Source organism: Phocoena sinus, chromosome 3 (assembly GCF_008692025.1).
Source record: "Phocoena sinus isolate mPhoSin1 chromosome 3, mPhoSin1.pri, whole genome shotgun sequence".
Taxonomy (NCBI): Eukaryota; Metazoa; Chordata; class Mammalia; order Artiodactyla; family Phocoenidae; genus Phocoena; species Phocoena sinus.
In genome coordinates this window covers 19722320-19744612 of record NC_045765.1, presented here as the reverse complement: position 1 = coordinate 19744612, position 22293 = coordinate 19722320, and the positions used below count along the sequence as shown (strand labels likewise).

General features: G+C 39.4%; 1 protein-coding gene across 5 annotated transcripts in view; it reads right to left on the bottom strand.

Annotated features, from left to right (window-relative positions):
• Nucleotides 1–21573, bottom strand: part of UIMC1 (ubiquitin interaction motif containing 1) — a 137831-nt gene extending 116258 nt beyond the window's left edge. The window contains exons 1-2 of one of the 5 annotated variants that reach the window (XM_032626466.1): nt 21450–21573; nt 7398–7552 (exon numbers count right to left, since the gene is read on the bottom strand). In XM_032626466.1, coding sequence (XP_032482357.1) covers nt 7398–7544 — 147 coding nt within the window. In that variant the 5' untranslated portion in view covers nt 7545–7552; nt 21450–21573. Of the gene's footprint in view, nt 1–7397; nt 7553–14373; nt 14428–20901; nt 21237–21449 lie in introns of those variants that run through there. The other 4 variants (XM_032626468.1, XM_032626464.1, XM_032626469.1 and 1 more) reach the window with 4 other exon arrangements.
• Nucleotides 21574–22293: the final 720 nt, after the last annotated feature.

Below are 22293 nucleotides of genomic sequence, written 5' to 3'. Positions count from 1 at the left end.
ATGTACAAAGTATATACGACCAATGTAATTAAATCAGAAATAACTAACAGAAAAACCTAGAAAACTTTCCAAGTATTTAAAAACTAAATGTTGTACCTCTAAATAACCCATGAATCAAAGAAGAAATCAAAGGGAAATTAGAAAGTTTTTTGAATTAAATGAAAATGAAAACACAACATGTAAAGAATTTGTAGGATGCTTTAGTAGTTCTTAAGCGAAAATTACACCATTAAACACCTATATTAGAAAAGGTCTCTTGCTCAGCTTGACCTTAGCTTCCATTTAAGAAAGTAGAATCAAAAGAGAAAACGAAACTAAGCAGAAGAGGGACTTCCCTGGTGGTTCAGTGGGTAAGACTCTGCACTCCCAATGCAGGGGGCCCGGGTTTGATCCCTGGTCGGGGAACTAGATCTCACATGCATGCTGCAACTAAGAGTCCGCATACCGCAACTAAGAAGTCCGCATGTCGCAACTAAGAAGTCTGCATGCTGCAACTAAAGATCCTGCATGCTGCAACTAAGACCCGGTGCAGCCAAAATAAACAAATATGTTTATAAATAAATAATAAAAAATAAAATAAGCAGAAGAAAGGAAATAAAGATCAAAGTAGAAATCAATTAAACTGAAAACAGAAAAATTAAACAGAAAATCAGTGAAGGCAAAAGTGATAAACCAGGCCAATCAAGATGAAGAAGAAAGAGCTGTATCAGGAATAAGAGAGGTGTTATCACCATACATTCTACAGATTTCAAAAGGTATAACAACGAAATATTATAAACAACTATTTATAACAAGAAATTCAACAATGTCGTTGAAATGGACAAATTCCTTGAAATATACAATCAAAGCTTACTCAAGAAAAGAGATAACTTTAATAGCATTATATGTATTAACGAAGTTGAAATTGTAGTTAAAATCCTTTCCACAAACAAAACTTCAAGCCCAGATGATTTTACTGGCAAATTCTATCAAACATTTAAGTTAGAAATAATATAAATTCTTCTAAAAAGTTGAAGAGGATACATTTCCTAACTCATTCTATAAAGCCAAAATTACCCCGACATCAAAACCAGATAAAGACATTATAAGAAAACTACAAACCAATAACCCTCATGAAGATACATGCAAAAATCCTAAATGAAATGTTAGCAAATCAAATCCAACATCAGGAGCAAGGGAAGTTTATCCCAAGAATGCTGGATTGATTTAATATTCAAAGATCAATGTAGTTCACCACTCTGCCAGACTGAAAAAGAAAAATTATAACTTCATGTCATACACTAAGAAAAAACATTTGAAAAACAAACACTGTATGCTAACACATATATATGGAATATAAAAAAATGGTTCTGAAGAACGTAGGGGCAGGACAGGAATAAAGACGCAGACGTAGAGAATGGACTTGAGGACACAGAGAGGGGGAAGTGAGAGAGTGCCGTGGACATATATACAGTACCAAATGTAAAATAGATACCTAGTGGGAAGCAGCAGCACAGCACAGGGAGATCAGCTTGGTGCTTTGTGACCACCTAGAGGGGTGGGATAGGGAGGGTGGGAGGGAATGCAAGAGGGAGGGGATATGGGGATATATGTATATGTATAGCTGATTCACTCTGTTATAAGGCAGAAACTAACACACCATTGTAAAGCAATTATACTCCAATAAAGATGTTAAAAAAGAAAAAACATTTGACAAAATCCAATACCCATTCCTGATCAAAACTCTCAGATGGTTTTACTTTTAGAGCACATAGTTATGCCTAAGCTCTCTTTCATAAAGGGTTGAACAGATACTAACAACAAAACAAATGCTATGAGATTCAAAAAACTATTCTCTAAAAGATGGAGAAAAAATGGCAGACAGGAATTTATCCTTCCATTTCCAGGAAAGCTAAAACTTATCCAACTGAAATACTTCAAATTTACAACTGAGAATCCTGAAAATGGGGAATTGAAGATTGAAGAAGACAAGAATAAATACAGGTGGACCCTGAACAACGAGAGGGTTATGGGTACCGACCCTCCGCAGAGTCAAAAATTTGTGTATAACTTACAGGCGGCACCCTATATATACATGGATCCTCCATATCTGCAAATCCTCCATAACTGCGGTTCTGCATCTGCAGGTTCAACCAACCACAGATCATGTAATACAGTAATATTTACTATTGAAAAATATCCATGTATAAGTGGACTCATGCAGTTCAAACCTGTGTTGTTCAAGGATCAACTGTAGATCCAATTCATTAACTGGCCCCATGGATTGTTTTGGGACCAACAGAATCCAACTGGTTACTGATCCTTATGTGCATCTTTCTTCAGGCAGTGAGGCAGATGATCCAACTGATATCAAAGAAGTGATTTCATGATACAGCACGCTTTTTGTACTCTCTTATATAAATGTGCTTCTTACAATATGTCTACCAGCTTATATCATACAATAGAAGCTTTTAATAAACAGTTACTATGGACTGCAGACTTACTATGTGTCAGGTACTTTAAATACATCACCTCATTTAATTCCTCTCAAAATTCCTGTAAGGACTTCCCAGGTGGCACAGTGGTTAAGAATCCGCCTGCCAATGCAGGGGACATGGGTTCGATCCCTGGGCTGGAAGATCCCACATGCCACGGAGCAACTAAGCCCATACACCACAACTACTGAGCCTGTGCTCTAAAGCCCACAAGCCACAACTACTAAGCCCACGTGCCACAACTACTAAAGCCCACGCACCTAGAGCCTGTGCTCCACAAGAGAAGCCACCGCAATGAGAGGCCTGCACACCGCAACGAAGAGTAGCCCCCACTTGCCACAACTAGAGAAAGCCCATGTGAAGCAACAAAGACCCATTTTTTGAAAATGTCTACTAATATAGGCCAAGCACTATTGTTAGGTATTTAAGATACAAAATTCTTAACCTCTAGGAAATCTTGGTCTAGTGTTAAAGGCAGTAACACAGCGGCAGTTTCAAAACAGTGTGACAATCAATACTACAGAAATATAGGTTCTATGAAAGCACAAGAGATGGCCAACTGACCCCAATCTTGGAAGATCTGCAAGGACCCCCCCCCCCCCCGCCCACCAAAGAAACTGACATCTAAGCTGAAGAATAAATTAAAGTTACTGCTGTCAGCAGTGCAAAGAGCAGAAGAAATATCAAGTAATTCATTTAATTTTAACCTCACAGCCCAAAAGAATGACTGTACCAACTACTTTTTTACACTGTAAAACAAAGTCTTTTTAAAAAATGCACAAAAGGGCTTCCCTGGTGGCGCAGTGGTTGAGAGTCCGCCTGCCGATGCAGGGGACACGGGTTCGTGCCCCGGTACGGGAAGATCCCACATGCCGCGGAGTGGCTGGGCCCGTGAGCCATGGCCGCTGAGCCTGCGCGTCCGGAGCCTGTGCTCCGCAACGGGCGAAGCCACAGCGGTGAGAGGCCTGTGTACCGCAAAAAAAAAAAAAAAAAAAAAAAAAAAAAAAAAATCACAAAAATACCAAGATACTAAAAGAACATAAAGTAATATTAAAAATTAGTTGGTGCAGGCTTCCCTGGTGGTGCAGTGGTTGAAAGTCCGCCTGCCAATGCAGGGGATACGGGTTCATGCCCCAGTCTGGGAGAATCCCACAAAAAAAAAAAAAAAGAAAGAAAAATTAGTTGGTAGACCAGTTTTATGAACAAATCCTAGTAAACCTTAAAGAACAGAAAATTCCTCTACTATTTAAACTGGTAGAACATTAAAATAATGAAAAGCTTCCTCTATTTTATACCATAAACCTAATCCTAAAATCTGATGAAAACAATACCAAAAAAAGACAATTACATAAAACAAACGCCACTAGGAATACAGATGCAAACTCATAAATGATATACCGAGAAAGAAAATTCAATATTATGTTAATGTAATACATCATGACCAAGTAAGATTTACTCCAGAAATGCGAAGATGTTCCAAAATTTAAAACTGTATTAATATATAATATTAACTGATAACAGGAGAAAAACTGTATCATCATATTGCTAAATAATGAAATTTGATTAAATATTTGATTAAACATACATTTCTAAAAATACTAATAGTAAATAAGCAGTTAAAGAATATTTCTGAAACATAATAAAGAACAGAAATATGAAACATATAGCAAAACATCAGAATACTTCCACAATTAAATTCAAGATAAAGATGTACTCTATCACTGACATCAATCAACATTATTGTGGAGTCTACGGTCAATGCAATAAAACAAGCAAAAAAGTTAATTGTAAACACTAGAAAGGAAAAGAGAAAAATTATCATTATTAGCAGATATAAGTGCCTATCTAAAAAACATAAGATAATCAACTGAATATTTATTTCAAAAATATGTTATAGATCAATGGAACAAAATAGAAAATCCAAAAACTAACCTATTTACAGACAAGATTTTAATTTACAATAAAGGTGAAATTTCAAATCTTTGGAGAAAGGATTGCTGAAAAACATTGGTAGAAGTGCCTAACCACTGAGACTCAGTTTTTCAATATAAATGTACACTGTTTAGAGACACATGTAAACGTGGTAGCAATGTAAAGAAAAGAATGGAAAAGATAAATATAGTAGTTACCTCTGGATGTGTGGAAAGAGACGCATTTGGGGAGGGTCCACACTAAGTCAAGAGGGCTTCAAATATAGTGAATATATGTGTTCAGATTCTTTTTTATTTGACAATTTTTAAAAATTTAATGAGATAAATCTGTATGTGCTGTTACAGAAAGATCTACAAGTAATATTAAGTGAAAAAGCAAAACATTATGTGTCACATGATTCGTTTCCTGTAAAAGTTTTTATTGATGGTATTATGGATAAAGATTTTTTTTTCTGGAAGAATACAGAAGAAACTGTTACCTTTCATTAAATGTACACTGACTCAGATGTACATCCTCATTTTACACCTTTCTACACTGTTTTATTTTCAAACACTTTTGAACTGTTTTTATTGTTTTGATTTTTTAACAGGTATGTATATAACTTTTTTTTTTTTTTGCGGTACGCGGGCCTCTCACTATTGTGGCCTCTCCTGTCGCGGAGCACAGGCTCTGGACGCGCAGGCTCAGCGGCCATGGCTCACGGGCCCAGCCGCTCCGCGGCATGTGGGATCTTCCCAGACCGGGGCACGAACCCGTGTCCCCTGCATCGGCAGGCGGACTCCCAACCATTGAGCCACCAGGGAAGCCCTAACTTTTTAATATACATGTACATGTATAACTATTTTACTCTTGTCAATATTAAGTTTAGTTATCCAAATAGTAGCATCAATGGATTGTTCTCTTCTTTATACTTTTATACTTTAAAAAAGAACTATTTAGACAAAATCCTAATTAAAAATCCGACTACAAGAACGTTCCCCCCCCAGAAAAACAAATATCCAACAGAAATATGAAAAACTGTTCCATCTTGCTTATTATTAAAAACATACTTCTGATTATCAAGTTGGGAAAAATAAAAAATGTCATAAGTCTTGGCAGGGAACAAGGAAATTAACACACTACTGATAAGAATATAAATGAGACTATTCAGACTGTAAAGGTTCTGATAGAGTATACCACATTAAAATTCTAAACTGATTTTGTAGGGATTATGGAGCCAAGGATTTCTAAGCAAGCAAGTACAAAGATCTAAAATTTAAATTCTTAGAAAAGAGCTGGAGTAAGCTAAGTGAAATTTAGAGAGAAAAAACTGAAGGCAGAGAAGCAAGTTAAGAGTCTGCTATAAGAACTCAAATAACAAGTGATCAAGAATATAAATGAAAAATGGAACCGGAAGGACAGATGTGAGTGTCATTTAAGAGGTTAAACGCTAAAGGATGTGGGACTCCCCTGGTGGTCCAGTGGTAAAGAATCCGCCTCCCAATGCAGGGGATGCGGGTTCAATCCCTGGTCGGGGAACTAAGATCCCACATGCCACAGGGCAACTACTGAGCCCGCACACCTCAAGTAGAGAACTGTGTGCCTCAAACTACAAAGCCCATGTGCTCTGGAGCCCGAAAGCCACAACTACAAAGACCAACAAGCTCTGGAGCCCACGCACCACAATCAGAGAGAGAAAACCCTTGCACCACAACGAAGATCCCACATGCCGCAACAAAGACCCGACGCAGCCAAAAATAAAAATAAATTTAAAAAAAAAAGAAAAATCATATTAAAAAAGCTAAAGGATATGGTCAATCATTTGTGGTCAATGATTAGGTATAAAACATGAGATAGATAAAAAGAGTTAGGGATAATTCTGAGCTTTATAACTTGAGGTAAATGAGTGGTTCTACCATCAAATGAGATAGAAGATAAAGAAGAGCGAGAGGTAAACTTAGAGGAAAAAACTATGTCTTACTTCACTGGCTTACTGGATGTGACCTATAGACAGGTACAAATCTCCAATTAACAAATGGAAATAGGGAACAAAGGAAAGATGTTAAGATCTATTACAGCACTATCCAACAAAGCTTTCTACAATGAAGGAAATGTTCTATACCTGCGCTAACACGGCAGGTACTAGAGGTGACTAGTGCAAGAAAGGAACTGATTTTTCCTTGTATTTAATTTTAATTAATTTAAATTTAAATAGCTACAGGTGGCTAGTTGCTACCACGTTGGACAGAGTATATCTAGAGACTTAAAAGGCATTTCCATTGTCTTTCTCTCACTTTCCAAACATATGAAAATTAAGATTCACATCTAACTTATGCAAATAGTTTTAAAATATCTCCTTCAGTTAATATAAAACTGAGGAACTATGATCCATCCTCAGCCAAACAGTATGATTTCTTTCTTTTAAGTAATTCTTTTTTTTTTTTCGGTACGCAGGCCTCTCACTGTTGTGGCCTCTCCCGTTGTGGAGCACTGGCTCCGGACGCGCAGGCCCAGCGGCCATGGCTCATGGGCCCAGCCACCCCGTGGCATGTGGGATCTTCCCAGACCGGGGCACAAACCCGTGTCCCCTGCATCGGCAGGCGGACTCTCAACCACTGTGCCACCAGGGAAGCCCTTAAGTAATTCTTAATTCTATTTACAAATCAAAATGAAGCTAAGTAAAAACTGCATGGTCAGGACTTCCCTGACGGTCCAGTGGTTAAAACTTCGCCTTCCAATGCAGGGGGTACGGGTTTGATCCCTGGTCGGGGAGCTAAGATCCCACATGCCTCCCGGCCAAGAAACCAAAACATAAAACAGAAGAAATATTGTAACAATTTCAATAAAGACTTAAAAATGGTCAACAAAAAAAAAAAAAAAAAACCTTAAAAAAATTTTTAAAAAAATCAAAAAACTTCATGGTGTCATTAAGGTATATTCTCACAAAACAAACCAGTCACAGATAAGGAGGCCTAGTCTGAGACCTAGTGCTCTACTCTTCATAATACTGACCTCTCCATCACTATCAGATATCACAATGAATGCATCCTCAAGTCTACGCTTCTTCTTCACATTGACAGGACTGGTAGTTTCTATATCTTTCTTCTCCAGGTTCTGAGCTTCAGAGACTTCTTTAACTTTTTTCTTTCTCCGTGGCATCCTTTTGTCTGAAATACAAGGAAAAATAATTTAAAGTATAAGTTTTTTAGATGCTATTTGTAATTTGGTCATGTAAAAAAAAAGATATGCATCTAACAGAAGTAAAACTGGACTTCTGAACTCTTCTACTACTCATTAAGATTTGTATTTTTTCTATAAAGGAAAAAATACATATATAAACCTCATCTCTTCAGCGATATTTCAATAGGAAAAATACAATAATTTATCCTAGTTCCTTAAACATTAACTTAAATAATTGGTCCTCTTGACTATATATTATTATTTATTTAAAAGTTTTTTTTAAATACCAATGCCTCAACCCAATAAAGGACATCTTCAAAATACCCACTGCTAATATCATACTTAAAGGTGAAAGACTAAATGCTTTCCTCTTAGGCCAGGAACAAGACAAGAATGTCTGCTTTCATCATTTCTATTGAACATTATACTGGAGGCTCTAGACATGTCAATTAAGCAAGAAGAAGAAATAAAAGACATCCAAATAGGAAAGGAAGAAGTAAAACTACTGCCTTTCGTAGATGGCATGATCTTGTATTCAAAAAAAAAAGAACTAAGAAATCCACTAAAAAACTGTTATAATTAATTAAAAAGTTCAGCAAGGGGGCTTCCCTGGTGGCACAGTGGTTGAGAATCTGTCTGCCAATGCAGGGGACACGGGTTCAAGCCCTGGTCTGGGAAGATCCCACATGCCGCGGAGCAACTGGGCCCGTGAGCCACAACTACTGAGCCTGCGCGTCTGGAGCCTGTGCTCCGCAACAAGAGAGGCCGCGACAGTGAGAGGCCCGCGCGCCGCGATGAAGAGTGGCCCCCGCTTGCCACAACTAGAGAAAGCCCTCCCACAGAAACGAAGACTCAACACAGCCAAAAATAAATACATTTAGAAAAAAAAAAAAAACATTTATCATAGAACCTAAATAAATAATTTAAAAAAAAAAAAAAAAAAAAGTTCAGCAAGATTGCTGGATACAAGGTAAATATACAAAAATCAATTATACTGTTATCTACTAGCAATAAATAATCCAAAAATGAAAATTTTAAATTCCATTCTTAATAGCATCAAAAATAATAAAATTCTTAAATAATAATAAAATTCTTATACAAAATTCTTAACAAAATTTAACAAAAGTGCAAGACCTGCAACTGAAAACTTTAAACTATTGTTGAAAGATATAAAAGATCTAAGTAAATGCAAAGACATCCCATGTTCATGAATTGGAAGACCTGACATTGTTAAGACAACAACATTCCCCAAATTGCTCTACAGATACAACCCTAATACAATTCCTATTGGCTTTTTTGTAGACATAGACAAGTTGATCCTAAAATTCACATGGAAAAACAGAGGTCCCAGAATAGCCAAAATAATCTTGAAAAAAAGGAACAAAGCTGAAGGACTCACACATCTCAATTTCAAAACTTACTACAAAGCTACATCATCAAGACCGTGTGGCACTGGCACAAGAATAGAAATAAAGATAAATGGAATAGAAGAACTATACATTATGTGAGAGTCAGGAAAACACCCACACATTTGTTATCAATTGCTTTCGACAAAGGTACCAAGATAGTTCAATGGGCAAAGTATAAGTCTCTTCAACAAATGGTACTGGGACAACCAGATATCCAAATGCAAAAGAATGAAACTGGACCTCTACCTCACATAATAAAGAACTGCACAAAATAAATGGATCAAAGACCTGAAGGAAAGAGCAAAACCTATAAAATTCTTAAGCAAAACATATGCATAAAGCTTTGTCATCTTGGACAGGCAACAGTTTGTTAAATATGACATAAAAAGCATAAACAACAATGGGACTTCCCTGGTGGCGCAGTGGTTAAGAATCCACCTGCCAATGCACGGGACATGGGTTCAAGCCCTGGTCCGGGAAGATCCCACATGCCACACAGCAACTAAGCCCATGCACCTCAACTACTGAGCCTGCACTCTAGAGCCCATGATCCACAACTACTGAGTGCACGTGCAACAGCTACTGAAGCCTGCATACCTAGAGCCCATGCTCTGCAAAAGAGAAGCCATCACAGTGAAGCACACGCACCGCAATGAAGAGCAGCCCCCACTTGCCGCAACTAGAGAAAGCCTGTGCGCAGCAACAAAGACCCAACGCAGCCAAAAATAAATAAAATAAACATATGTATTTTTTTTAAAAAAGCATAAGCAACAAAAGAAAGAACAGATAAACTGGGCTTCATCTTATTAAAAACCTTTGTGCTCCAAACCATAATATTAAGAAAAGTTTAAAAAAATAATAAATGGGAAAAATATTTGCAAAGCATCTATGTAATAAAGGAACTGTATACAGAATATATAAAGAACTCTTGCAACTCAACAGTAAAAGGGCAAATAAACCAACTATAAAATGGGCAAAGAATATGAACACACATTTCTCCAAAGAAGATATATAAATGACCAGTAAGCACATGAAAAGGTGTTCAACACAATTAGTCATCAGGCAAATGCAAAGCCCACTAATGATTGCTATAAAAAAAATAATGGAAAACAACAAGTGCTGACGAGGATATGGAGAAATTGGAATCCTAGTATATTGTTGATGGGAATGTAAAATGGTGCAGTCACTGTGGGGGAAAAAAGAAGGAATGAAGTATTAATACAGGCTACAACATGAATAAACCTTGAAAACATGTTTAGTCAAAGAAGGCAGTCACAAAATATCACATTTTATATGAAACATCCAGAAGAGCAAATCTATAAACATAGAAAGTAGATTAGTGGTTGTCAAGGACAGGGGGATTGGAAGAGTTGAAGAGTAACCACTAAGGGGCAAAGAGATTTCTTTTTTGAGGTAATAAAATGTTTTAAAATTCTATACTTTTCAACTGTATGTTTTTTAATTGAAAATATAATTGATATACAATATTATGTTATCTTCAGGTATATTAGATAGTGATTTATTTGCATACATTATGAAATGATCACCATAATAAGTCTAGTAACTCATCTGCCCCCATACAAAACTATTAAAATATTACTGACCATATTCCTTATGCTATTACATCCTCATGGCTTATTTATCTTTTAACTAGAGATTTATACCTCAATCCCTTTCATCAATCTTGCCCCATCTCCAATCCCGCTCCCCTTTGGCAACCACCAGTTTATTCTCTGTATCTATGAGTCTGTTTTGTTTTGTTTTTTAGATTCCACATATAAGTGAGATCACACATCTGTACTTGTCTTTTTCTGTCAGACTTATTTCACTTAGCATAATACCCTCTAGATCTATCTATGCTGCTCCAAATGGCAAAATTTCATTTTTTTATGGCTCAGTAATATTTCACTCTGTGTGTGTGTGTGTGTGTGTGTGTATGTGTGTTTACGACTTCTTTATCCACTAACATATCAATAGACATTTAGGTTGCTTCCATATCTTGGCTACTGTAAATAATGATGCAATTAACACTGGTGTGCATATATCTTTTCAAATTAATGTTTTTGTTTTCTTCGGGTAAATACTCAGAAGTGAAATTGCTGGATTATATGGCAGTTCTGTTTTTTAATTTCAATTGTATAGTTTAAGTGGGTGGATTATATGGTAAGTGAATCATATCTCAAAGTTGTGGGGGGTTTTTTATTTTAAGAAAACAGCAAATGTTGTCAAGGATGTGGAGAAATTTTTTATAAATTTATTTATTTATTGGCTGCGTTGGGTCTTTGTTGCTGTGTGAGGGCTTTCTCTAGTTGCAGCAAGCAGGGACTACTCTTCATTGCGGTGCACGGGCTTCTTATTGTGGTGGCTTCTCTTGTTGCGGAGCACCGGCTCTAGGCATGTGGGCTTCAGTAGTTGTGGCACACGGGCTCAGTAGCTGTAGCTCACAGGCTCTAGAGCACAGGCTCAGTAGTTGTGGCACATGGGCTTAGTTGCTCCACGGCATGTGGGATCTTCCTGGACCAAGGCTCGAACCCATGTCCCCTGAGTTGGCAGGCAGATTCTTAACCACTGCACCACCAAGGAAGTCCCAAGGATGCAGAGAAATTAAAACTTTCATCCACTGCTAGTGAGAATATAAAATTCTGCAGCTGCTGTGGAAAATAGCTTGGCAATTCCTCAAAAAGTTAAAATACACTTAGCAATTCTACTCCCAGATAAACACCCAAGAAAATTAAAAAGTATTCAAAAAAAAACTTGTACTTAAATGTTCATAACAGCCTTAATCATAATAGCCAAAAAATGTAAATAACCCAAATGATGAATGGATACACAAAATGTGGGACATCCATAAAATGGAATATTGGTCAGCCTTAAAAAGGAACAAAGTACTAATACATGCTACAACATGGATAAACCTTGAAAACATTATGTTAAACGAAAGCAGCCAGACACAAAAGCCCACATATTGTATGATTCTGTCTATATGAAACATCCTGAATAGACAAATCTACAGAGACAGAAAGCAGATTAAGACTGCTAGAAGTTGGAGGAGAGAGAAATATAGACTGACTACTTAATGACTATAGGGTTTCTTTTTGGGGTGACGAAAATGTTTAAAATTAGAAAGTGGTGATAGCTGCACGACATTTTGAAGGTACGAAAAGCTATTAAATTATACACTTTAAAATGACTAAAATGTTGGATTTTATGTTCTATGAATTCTACCTAAATTAAAAAAAAACCTCCCCAGGTGATTTTACATTATAACCAAAGCAGAGACTTAATGACTTAAATAGTCACTGATTTAAAAAGAACAACCTTAAGACTTCCCTGGTGGCGCAGTGGTTAAGAATCCACCTGCCAATGCAGGGGACACAGGTTCGAGCCCTTGTCCGGGAAGACCCACATGCCATAGAGCAACTAAGCCCATGTGCCACAACTACTGAGCCTGAGTGCCACAACTACTGAAGCCTACGGGCCTAGAGCCCATGCTCCACAACAAGAGAAGCCACCACAATGAGAAGCCCACGCACCACAACGAAGAGTAGCCCCCACTTGCCACAACTAGAGAAAGCCCGTGTGCAGCAACGAAGACCCAACACGGCCAATAAATAAATAAATAAATAAATAAATTTATTTAAAAAAAAAAAAAAAGAACCACCTTAGGGACTTCCCTGGTGGCATAGTGGATATGACTCCACGCTCCCAATGCAGGGGACCCAGGTTTGATCCCTGGTCAGGGAACTAGGTCCCACATGCACGCTGCAACTAAGAGTTCGCATGCCACAACTAAGGAGCCTGCCTGCCGCAACTAAAACCTAACGCAACCAAATTATTCTTTTTTTAAGGCAAAGCAATTTTAAAAAAATAAAATAAAAAGAACAACCTTAACTGTGTTACAAACTGCTCAAATTGTTTAATCATCCAACTACTCCTAAGGGAAATGTTACATCTTATTATCAAAAAAAGTCTGTACATGGCTTCCCTGGTGGTGCAGTGGTTGGGAGTCCGCCTGCTGATGCAGGGGACGCGGGGATTCGTGCCCCGGTCCAGGAGGATCCCACGTGCCACGGAGCGGCTGGGCCCGTAAGCCGTAGCCACTGAGCCTGCGCGTCCGGAGCCTGTGCTCCGCAACGGGAGGGGCTACAGCAGTGAGAGGCCCACGTACCACAAAAAAAAAAAAAAAAAAAGTCTGTACAATCCTAGTATTAAGGGAGGATAGTAATAAAATGTACACCCAAACACTTCCAATCCAGAGTCATTCACAAAATCATTCCCTATCATAAGAATGGAAGCTAAACACAAATTTCTATTCTTAATGCATATTTTTTAATGACTTAAGTCTTGAAGAAATAGAAGAAATCACACAGAAAAGAAGAAAATATTAAGCTAATAGGTAAATTTTTTACTGTAGTATAGATGATTTACAATATTGTGTTGGTTCCAGGTGTACAGCAAGGTGATTCGGTTTTTTTTTTTTCAGATTATTTTCCCTTACAGGTTATTATAAGATACCAAATACTATTGTTCCCTGTGGTATACAGTAAATCCTTGCTGCTTATCCATTTTATGTATAGTAGTTTGTATCTGTTAATCCTCTACTCCTAATTTATCTCTCCCCTTTCCCCATTGGTAACTGTAAGTTTGTTTTCTGTCTGTGAGTCTGTTTCTGTTTTATATACAGATTCATTTGTATTATTTTTTAGATTCCACATATAAGTATTATTATATACTTGTCTTTCTGTCTGACTTCACTTAGTATGATAATGTCTAGGGCCATCCATGTTGCTGCAAATGGCATAATTTCGTTCATTTTCATGGCTGAGTAATATTCCATTTTATACACACACACACACACACACACACACACACACACACACACACACCACATCTCCTTAAACCAATCATCTACTGATGGGCATCTAGGTTGTTTCCATGTCTTGGCTATTGTAAATAGTGCTGTTATGAACATTGGGGTGTCTGTATCTTCTCAAATTAGAGGTTTTGTTTTTTGTTTTATACAGCAGATCAAATTACAGTTTTTTTCATCTTTTCTGGATATATGCCTAGGAGTAGGATTACTGGATCATATGGTATCTCTACTTTTACTTTTTTAAGGAACTCCATAACTGTTTTCCATAGTGGCTGCATCAATTTACATTCCCACCAACAGTATAAAAGGGTTCCCTTTTCTCCACACTCTCTTCAGCATTTGTTATTTGTAGACTTTTTGTTAGTCATTTTGACCAGCGTGAGGAATCACAAGATCTGAGATATGCCTGTATATGAAATTCTAGAAAAGACTAATATAATCAATAGTGAAAAGAAAACAAACAAGTAATTGCCTCAGGGCAGACTGGGGGAGAGAGAGAAATGACTGATAACAGGCACAAGGGTACCTCCTGGGATAAGTGTTCTGTATCTTGATTATGGTGGTGGTGGTGGGCTTCCCTGGTGGTGCAGTGGTTGAGAGTCCACCTGCCGATGCAGGGGACACGGGTTCGTGCCCCAGTCCCGGAAGATCCCACATGCCGCGGAGCGGCTGGGCCCGTGAGCCATGGCCGCTGAGTCTGTGTGTCCGGAGCCTGTGCTCCACAACGGGAGAGGCCACAACATTGAGAGGCCCTTGTACCGCCAAAAAAAAAAAAAAAAAAAATTAGCCGGAGTGGTGCTGGGAAAACTGGACAGCTACATGTAAAAGAATGAAATTAGAACACTCCCTAACACCATACACAAGAATAAAACTCAAAATGGATTAAAGACCTAAATGTAAGGCTGGACACTATAAAGCTCTTAGAGGAAAACATAAGCAGAACACTCTCTGACATAAATCACAGCAAGATCTTTTTTAAAAGACCCACCTCCTAGACTAATGAAAATAAAAACAAAAATAAACAATGGGACCTAATTAAACTTAAAAGCTTTTGCACATAAAAAGAAACTATAACAAAATGAAAAGCCAACCCTCAGAATGAGAGAAAATATTTGCCAACGAAGCAACTGACAAGGGACTTATCTCCAAAATATACAAAGAGCACATGCAACTCAATATCAAAAATACAAACAACCCAATCAAAACATGGGCGGAAGACCTAAATAGACATTTCTCCAAAGAAGACATACAGGTGGCCAATAAACACATGAAAAGATGCCCAAGATCACTGATTATTAGAGAAATGCAAATCAAAACTACAATGAGGTATCACCTCACACCAGTCAGAAGGGCCATCATCAAAAAAAATCTATAAACAATAAATACTGGAGAGGGTGTGAAGAAAAGGAAACCCTCTTGCACTGCTGGTGGGAATGTAAATTGATACAGACACTATGGAGAACAGCATGGGGGTTCCTTAAAAAACTAAAAACAGAACTGCCATATGACCCAGCAATCCCACTCCGGGGCATATACCTGGAGAAAACCATAATTCAAAAAGATACATGCACCCCAATGTTCACTGCAGCGCTATTTACAATAGCCAGGACATGGAGCAAACCTAAATGTCCATCGACAGAAAAATGGATAAAGAAGATGTGGTACATATATAAAGTGGAATATTAACCATAAAAAGGAATGAAACTGTGCAATCTGCAGAGACGTGGATGGACCCAGAGACTGTCATACAGAGTGAAGTAAATCAGAAAGAGAAAAATATCGTATAATATCGCTTATATGTGGAATCCAGAAAAATGATACAGATGAACTTATCTGCACAGCTGAAATAGACACAGATGTAGAGAATGGATGTATGGGTACCGGGGCGGTGGCGGGGGTGGAGGGGAAGGAGGGGGTGGGATGAATTGGGAGACTGGGACTGACATACATACACTACTATGTATAAAACAGATAACTAATGAGAATCTACTGTACAACACAGGAAACTCTACTCAATTTTCTGTGGTGACCTAAATGGGAAGGAAATCCAAAAAAGAGGGGCTATATGTATACATATAGCTGATTCACTTTGCTGTACAGCAAAAACTAACACAACACTGTAACTATACTTCAATAAAAATTAATTTTAAAAAAAACAGGAATTTTCAAATCATCACTAAAGACTAGAGAAGTGATCCCATGCCAAATAAGCAAAATTTGGAGAAGCTTTATTAGAAAATATTTTGGTTGAAAAAAATCAGAGAGACTATGCTGATCCAAAACCATAGTCCCAGGGACTCCTTTGGTGGCGCAGTGGTTAAGAAACCACCTGCCAATTCAGAGAACATGCGTTCGATCCCTGGTCCAGGAAGATCCCACATGCCACACAGCAACTAAGCCCGTGTGCCGTAACTACTGAGCCTGCGCTCTAGAGCCCGCAAGCTACAACTACTGAGCCCATGCACGGCAACTACTTAAGCCCATGTGCTCTAAGGCCCACGTGCCACAACCACTGAGCCCATGTGCTGCAACTACTGAAGCCCGCACGCCTAGAGCCCATGCTCTGCAACAAGAGAAGCCACCGCAATGAGAAGCCCGCACACCACAATGAAGAGCAGCCCTGCTCGCCACAACTAGAGAAAGCCCGCATGCAGCAATGAAGACCCAATGCAGCCCAAAAAATTAATTAATTAATTAAACTAAAAAAAAAAAAATAGTCCCATACTTGAAAAACAAAACCGGAAAAGGGGAAAAGTAAAAGAGATTATTTTTATAACTTTCCTTCTCTCTCTTTCTCTCTCCCTCTGCTATGTCTTTGCTCTATCTCTGTCTCTTTCATGAACACACACATATACACACATACACACTGACTCATCCATATACTTCGGTTCTGGGTGATGAAATCAATAGACAGACTCTTTTGGAACCTTTAGAGAGCAGAAAACTGAAATGCTATCTAGTGAGTAGATATGGCGACAGGAATAAAGAGTGACCTGATGAGAAGAGGCTAACAGTAGTAAGAATAGTAGCACGTCCCCTAAAACTGGTTTGAAAAGAGGGTCTCTGTTTACTGGATTCACCTGGTAAGGCAGCCAAAATTAGGTTGTGCCAGAACAAGGTGAAATCCATTGCCACATTATCTGCTTATAACTTTATCTCTGCTCTACATAAATAATGGTGTTTCTAGGATGCTGAAAATCACACTGAATGTAATCTCTTTCCTGTTGTTTTTCCCTAATACTGAATAAAACGTGGACGATTTCCACAATAAAAAAAAAACAAAAAACAGGGCTTCCCTGGTGGCGCAGTGGTTGAGAGTCCACCTGCCGATGCAGGGGACACAGGTTCGTGCCCCGGTCCGGAAGGATCCCACATGCCACAGAGTGGCTGGGCCCATGAGCCATGGCCGCTGAGCCTGCGCGTCCGGAGCCTGTGCTCCACAACGGGAGAGGCCACAACAGTGAGAGGCCCGCGTACCACAGAAAAAAAAAAAAAAAAATTAGCCAAAGAATCGAAGTACACATTTCTCCAAAGATTATTTACAGATGGCAAGCAAATGCATAAAAGATGTTCAATACGAATAGCCATCAGGGAAATGCAAATCAAAACCACGATGTGATACCACTTTACACCCACCAGAATGGGTGTATGATCAAAAAGACATACAATAAGTCTTCCCTGGTGGTGCAGTGGTTAAGAATCCGCCTGCCAATGCAGGGTACATGGTTTCGAGCCTTGGTCCAGGAAGATCCCACATGCCGCGGAGCAACTAAGCCTGTGTGCCACAACTACTGAGCCTGCACTCTAGAGCCCAAGAGCCACAACTACTGAAGCCCGTGCAACTAGACCCCGTGCTCCGCAACAAGAGAAGCCACCGCAATGAGAAGCCCATGCACCGCAATGAAGAGTAGCCCCCGCTTGCAGTTGCGACTAGAGAAAGCCCGCACGCAGCAACGAAGACCCAACGCAGCCAAAAATAAATAAAAATAAAACATTTTTTTAAACTTTTTAAAAATTTTAAAATAAAATTTAAAAAGGCATACAATAACAAGTGTAGGCAAGGATTTGGAGAAATTGAACCCTCATACACTACTGGTGGATATGTAAAATAGTGAAGCCTCTTTCGAAAACAGTCTAGCAGTTCCTCAAAATGTTAAAATTAGAGTTACCATACAACTCAGCAATTCCACTCCTAGGTAAATAGCCAAAAGAAATTAAAATTTATGTCCACACAAAATCTTGTACATAAATGTTCACAAAGCAGCATTACTCATGAGAGCCCCACAATGGAAACAACACAAATGTCCATCAACAGGTGAAGGAATAATGTCACATCCATACAACAGAAAATTATCCAGCAATAAAAAGGAATGAAGCCTGATACATGTAACAACATACATAAAGCTTGAAAACATCATGCTAAGTAAAAGGAAGCCAGAAGGACCACATACTGTATGACTCCATTTACATAAAATATCCATATTAGTAAATCTATATAGACAGAGTAGATCAGTGATTGCTTAGGGCTCAGGGGGAATGGTACTGATGGCTTAGGGGTATGGAGTTTCTCTTTGGGGTGAAGAAATGTTCTAAAATTGGTTGTTGTGATGGTTACACAACTCTGTGAAAATACTAAAAGCCATTGAATTGTACATTTAAGTGGGTAAATTGTATGGTACATGAATTATATCTCAATAAAGATGTTAAAAAAAAATTAACCTACTGTGACCAAGTCAGAACACTAGTTATCTCTGGAGGGTACTGACTGGGAAGGGGCACAGGTGACCCTTCTGAGGTGCTGGAAATGTTCCATATCTTTATTTGGGTGGCAGTTACATGGATGTATGTACTGAACTATACAATTAAGGTTGGTTCACTTCATTATATGTCAACAATACTTTTTTAAGAAGGGCTTTTTTTAATAATAAGTATTTGTAAGTGAATATTTTAATTAATCCTCATAAAAACCTAAGAAGTATATATAATTATTATGAGGAAACATAGGTTCAGAAAAGTAACTTGCCCAAAGCCACAAAGCAGGCACTTGCACATCTGTCTCTCGACTCCAAATCCTGACTCCCAATACTCCATGACTTAATCTTTGGATTTCTTCCAACTAGAACTGCTGCCTAATGTAAGGTATGCACACATAAACATTAGATGAATTATACTTTATGCTTATATTTAAGTTATAGCATATAACTTATATATTTAAATTATTAAATATAATTCAATAAAATATACATTTAAATTATATATATTTAAATTACTGAATGCTATATAAAGGCACAGAAGGCTAAAATTATGATAGGCTGTAGGAAGCTATACGGAGAATAATAAGACTTAAGGTGATCCTTGAATCTAAAAGAATATCATGAAGAGGTAGGGATAAGTATGGGGGAAGACTGAAGGAATCATAGTTCCCTAAGAAAACATCTTGTAAGGAATGGTTTTTATCTTTTTAAGTGTTTCCTGTACATTTAGTTATTTAAACCAGTATGTTCAAACATGATAGCAGTGGTAGCTACACCACCAAATACATGTAATTCCTTAAAGATATTTAAATAAGTAAAAACTCCTCCCTAGCACAGAACCACCTTCAGGCTCAAAATGGGTTTTCAAACAATCACAGCAGATAAGGGATCAGTAAGAAGTGTTAAGTAGAGGCACCCCACAGATTTCAAAATTCCAGTGCTTCATGAGATTTAGCCATACTATTTCCACAGAAATTCTAAGAGTAAAAAGGTCACTGCTCAGCCAATTTAAACAAACAACCTAACATATAGTTCAACTACTATTTAAGTTGCTATCCTTCAAAATGAAAAAAAAAAATTAAAATCACTAAAATAATGGTTTATCTTCAATTACTTGAACAGAGGCTACAGAATGAATTACCACTGTGTCTGCAAAGAAGGAACAGTATCTAGATGCCAACAGTCTCTTCTTAATCACGACAGTTAGAAACAAAATGTCTCTAAAGAATGCACAAGCAGGAAAGGTGACCCAAAAATGAGACTTGTTACATCACAGGTTGGTAGTGTCCTTGAAAACCTCCAATTTGGAAGATATTATTTTTCTTTTTTTTCAGCACTTCCACCATCTTGATCTATCTGAAGAACAATCACTGACAAGATAATTTAAAATCTTGACATTCTCCCTACCAAACCTGTCAAACTTGCTCTGAAAGCTTGGGGGCACAGCGACCTTAACAGTCCTCTATGAATAATTGACTTTTACGCCTAAATAAGTCACCATTCAAGAAACTCGGTACCAAGCTTTTCATCAACTGATCAGCTTGACTGTTTCTCCAATTTAAAAAAAGGTAAACGCACACTTACACACACACACACCTGATGCTCTATTTTCCAGTTTATATTCAGCCTCAGTTTAGGACAAGTGTGTAAAAACAGAATCCAAACACACTGAGAAATAATTACAGTTATTTACTGAGTCCTTGGACACTATTTTAGGTACCTCACATGCATTATAGAGGTTACTCCTCCCAATAACTCTATGTGGTAGGCATCATTATTTTACGTTATTTTTATCACGATTTTACACATTACGGAACATTCAAAATCAAACAGCTGGTAATTTCTTAAGTTCGTAAATGGGAAAGTTGGGAATTGAAGCGCGATGTGTCTGATTCCAGAGACACACTTTTGGATTCAACTAAAAGGCACTGCCTCTAACAGGAAAAAATAAAGACAGTAGCATAAACTTTCACTTTTTCCTGGGTGTTACTCCTTCTCAATGACTAAATACAAGAACAAGAACACTGGAGTCAGTCTGGCTGGATTCAAAACCAACTCAACGACTTACGCCATGTGTCTTCGATCCTCAGTTATCTAATATGTAAAGTGAGGAGGATAAGAGTACCTATCTCACAAGATTGTCGTGAAGATTCAACAAATGTGTATATGTAAAAAGCCTGATACACTATCACCGTACAGCGCGGAAACATACTAGTTCTGTTGGAGAGGAAAGTGGTAAATGATGATAAGGATTCCCAAGGAACATCTTTATATCTGGGCAAAAAAACTAGAACACTCACCAACAAAACAGTAGCCTGGAGTAGGGAGCGAGTGTGAGGAGAAAGGGGCGGAAGGGCCCAGTCGCCCTGACTCCACGAGAAGTCCCGGCTGTGAGACCCCGCGGAAGGAGGCGGCGCGGACGCAGGCCGCTCGCGCGGTGCTCAGCGTGAGAAAGACGCCTTCGAGGGGCTGGCGGGAACCAGAGCCCTTCGCCAGGGGAACCCGGGGAGAATGAAGACCGCACCCTGTGTGTGAGGGGCGCGGTCCGGGCACCCGAGGGCGGAAGCCCATCCGGCGTCACCAGGGGCCCACCAGGCGTCGAGAGGCGCCCAGTACCCTGAGGAGCCATCCCCGGTTTTCCAAGGGGCCTACCCCGCCGTCCCAAAGGGCCGTCCCTTCAGGAGGCGCCCACCTCGGCGTCCGGAGAGACCCGCCTCACCGTCGAGAGGGCCCTACCCCCAAGTCAGAGGCGCCCCTCCGGGAGAGGAGCGGGCCGCAGCCCCCCTGAGGGTGAGAAGGAGGCGGGAAGCAAGCGGGCGTGAGGTATACCGAAGCGTCAAGTACTCACCGACCGGTCCCCGCCGCTTCGCTGAAACCCCACCCCCCTCAGGTGCCGCGGATCGCTACAGTACGCAGCACTTTAGGAACTAGGGGCAGACGAGCGCGCGCGAAGCTGAGGTACCGCGAGAAGACGAGCTCTCGGGGCAGGGGCAGGCGCATGCGCGGGCGTCCGGGGACGGAACCAACCCACACTGCGGGGGGAGACTGCCGCCAGGACATACCAACCGTGTGAGGTGGGGGACGCCATCAGCGCGAGGTGGATTCCATATCCAAGGGCATACTGGGCACCCCCGGTGGTCTCGCAGTTTGTTCGTTTGCTTTATCATTTGCTAGTGCTTTGAGGGAAACTAAAGAGTAGTAACAGGGTCCCCGAAACCCTACAGTGAAACCTTTAAGGGTTTCTTTGCCACATCAAGCCTCCTCTGGCCCTGTCTTTGCATGTATCTAAAGTTAGACTGAGGACTTACCTGGTGGCGCAGTGGTTAAGAATCCTCCTGCCAACGCAGGGGACACGGGTTCATAGCCCTGCTCCGGGAAGATGCCACATGTCGCAGAGCAACTAAGCCCATGTGCCACAACTACTGAGCCTGTGTTCCACAACTACTGAAGGCCGTGGGCGCCTAGAGCCCGTGCACCCCAATGAAGAGTGGTCCCCGCTCGCCACAGCTAGAGAAAGCCTGTGCACAGCAAAGAAGACCCAATGCAGCCAAAACTAAATAAATAAATTTATATAAATAAATAAAGTTAGACTGAAATTATCTGATAAGACCACGTGAAAACTATCTCCGGGGGCTTCCCTGGTGGTGCAGTGGTTGAGAGTCCGCCTGCCAATGCAGGGGACACGGGTTCGT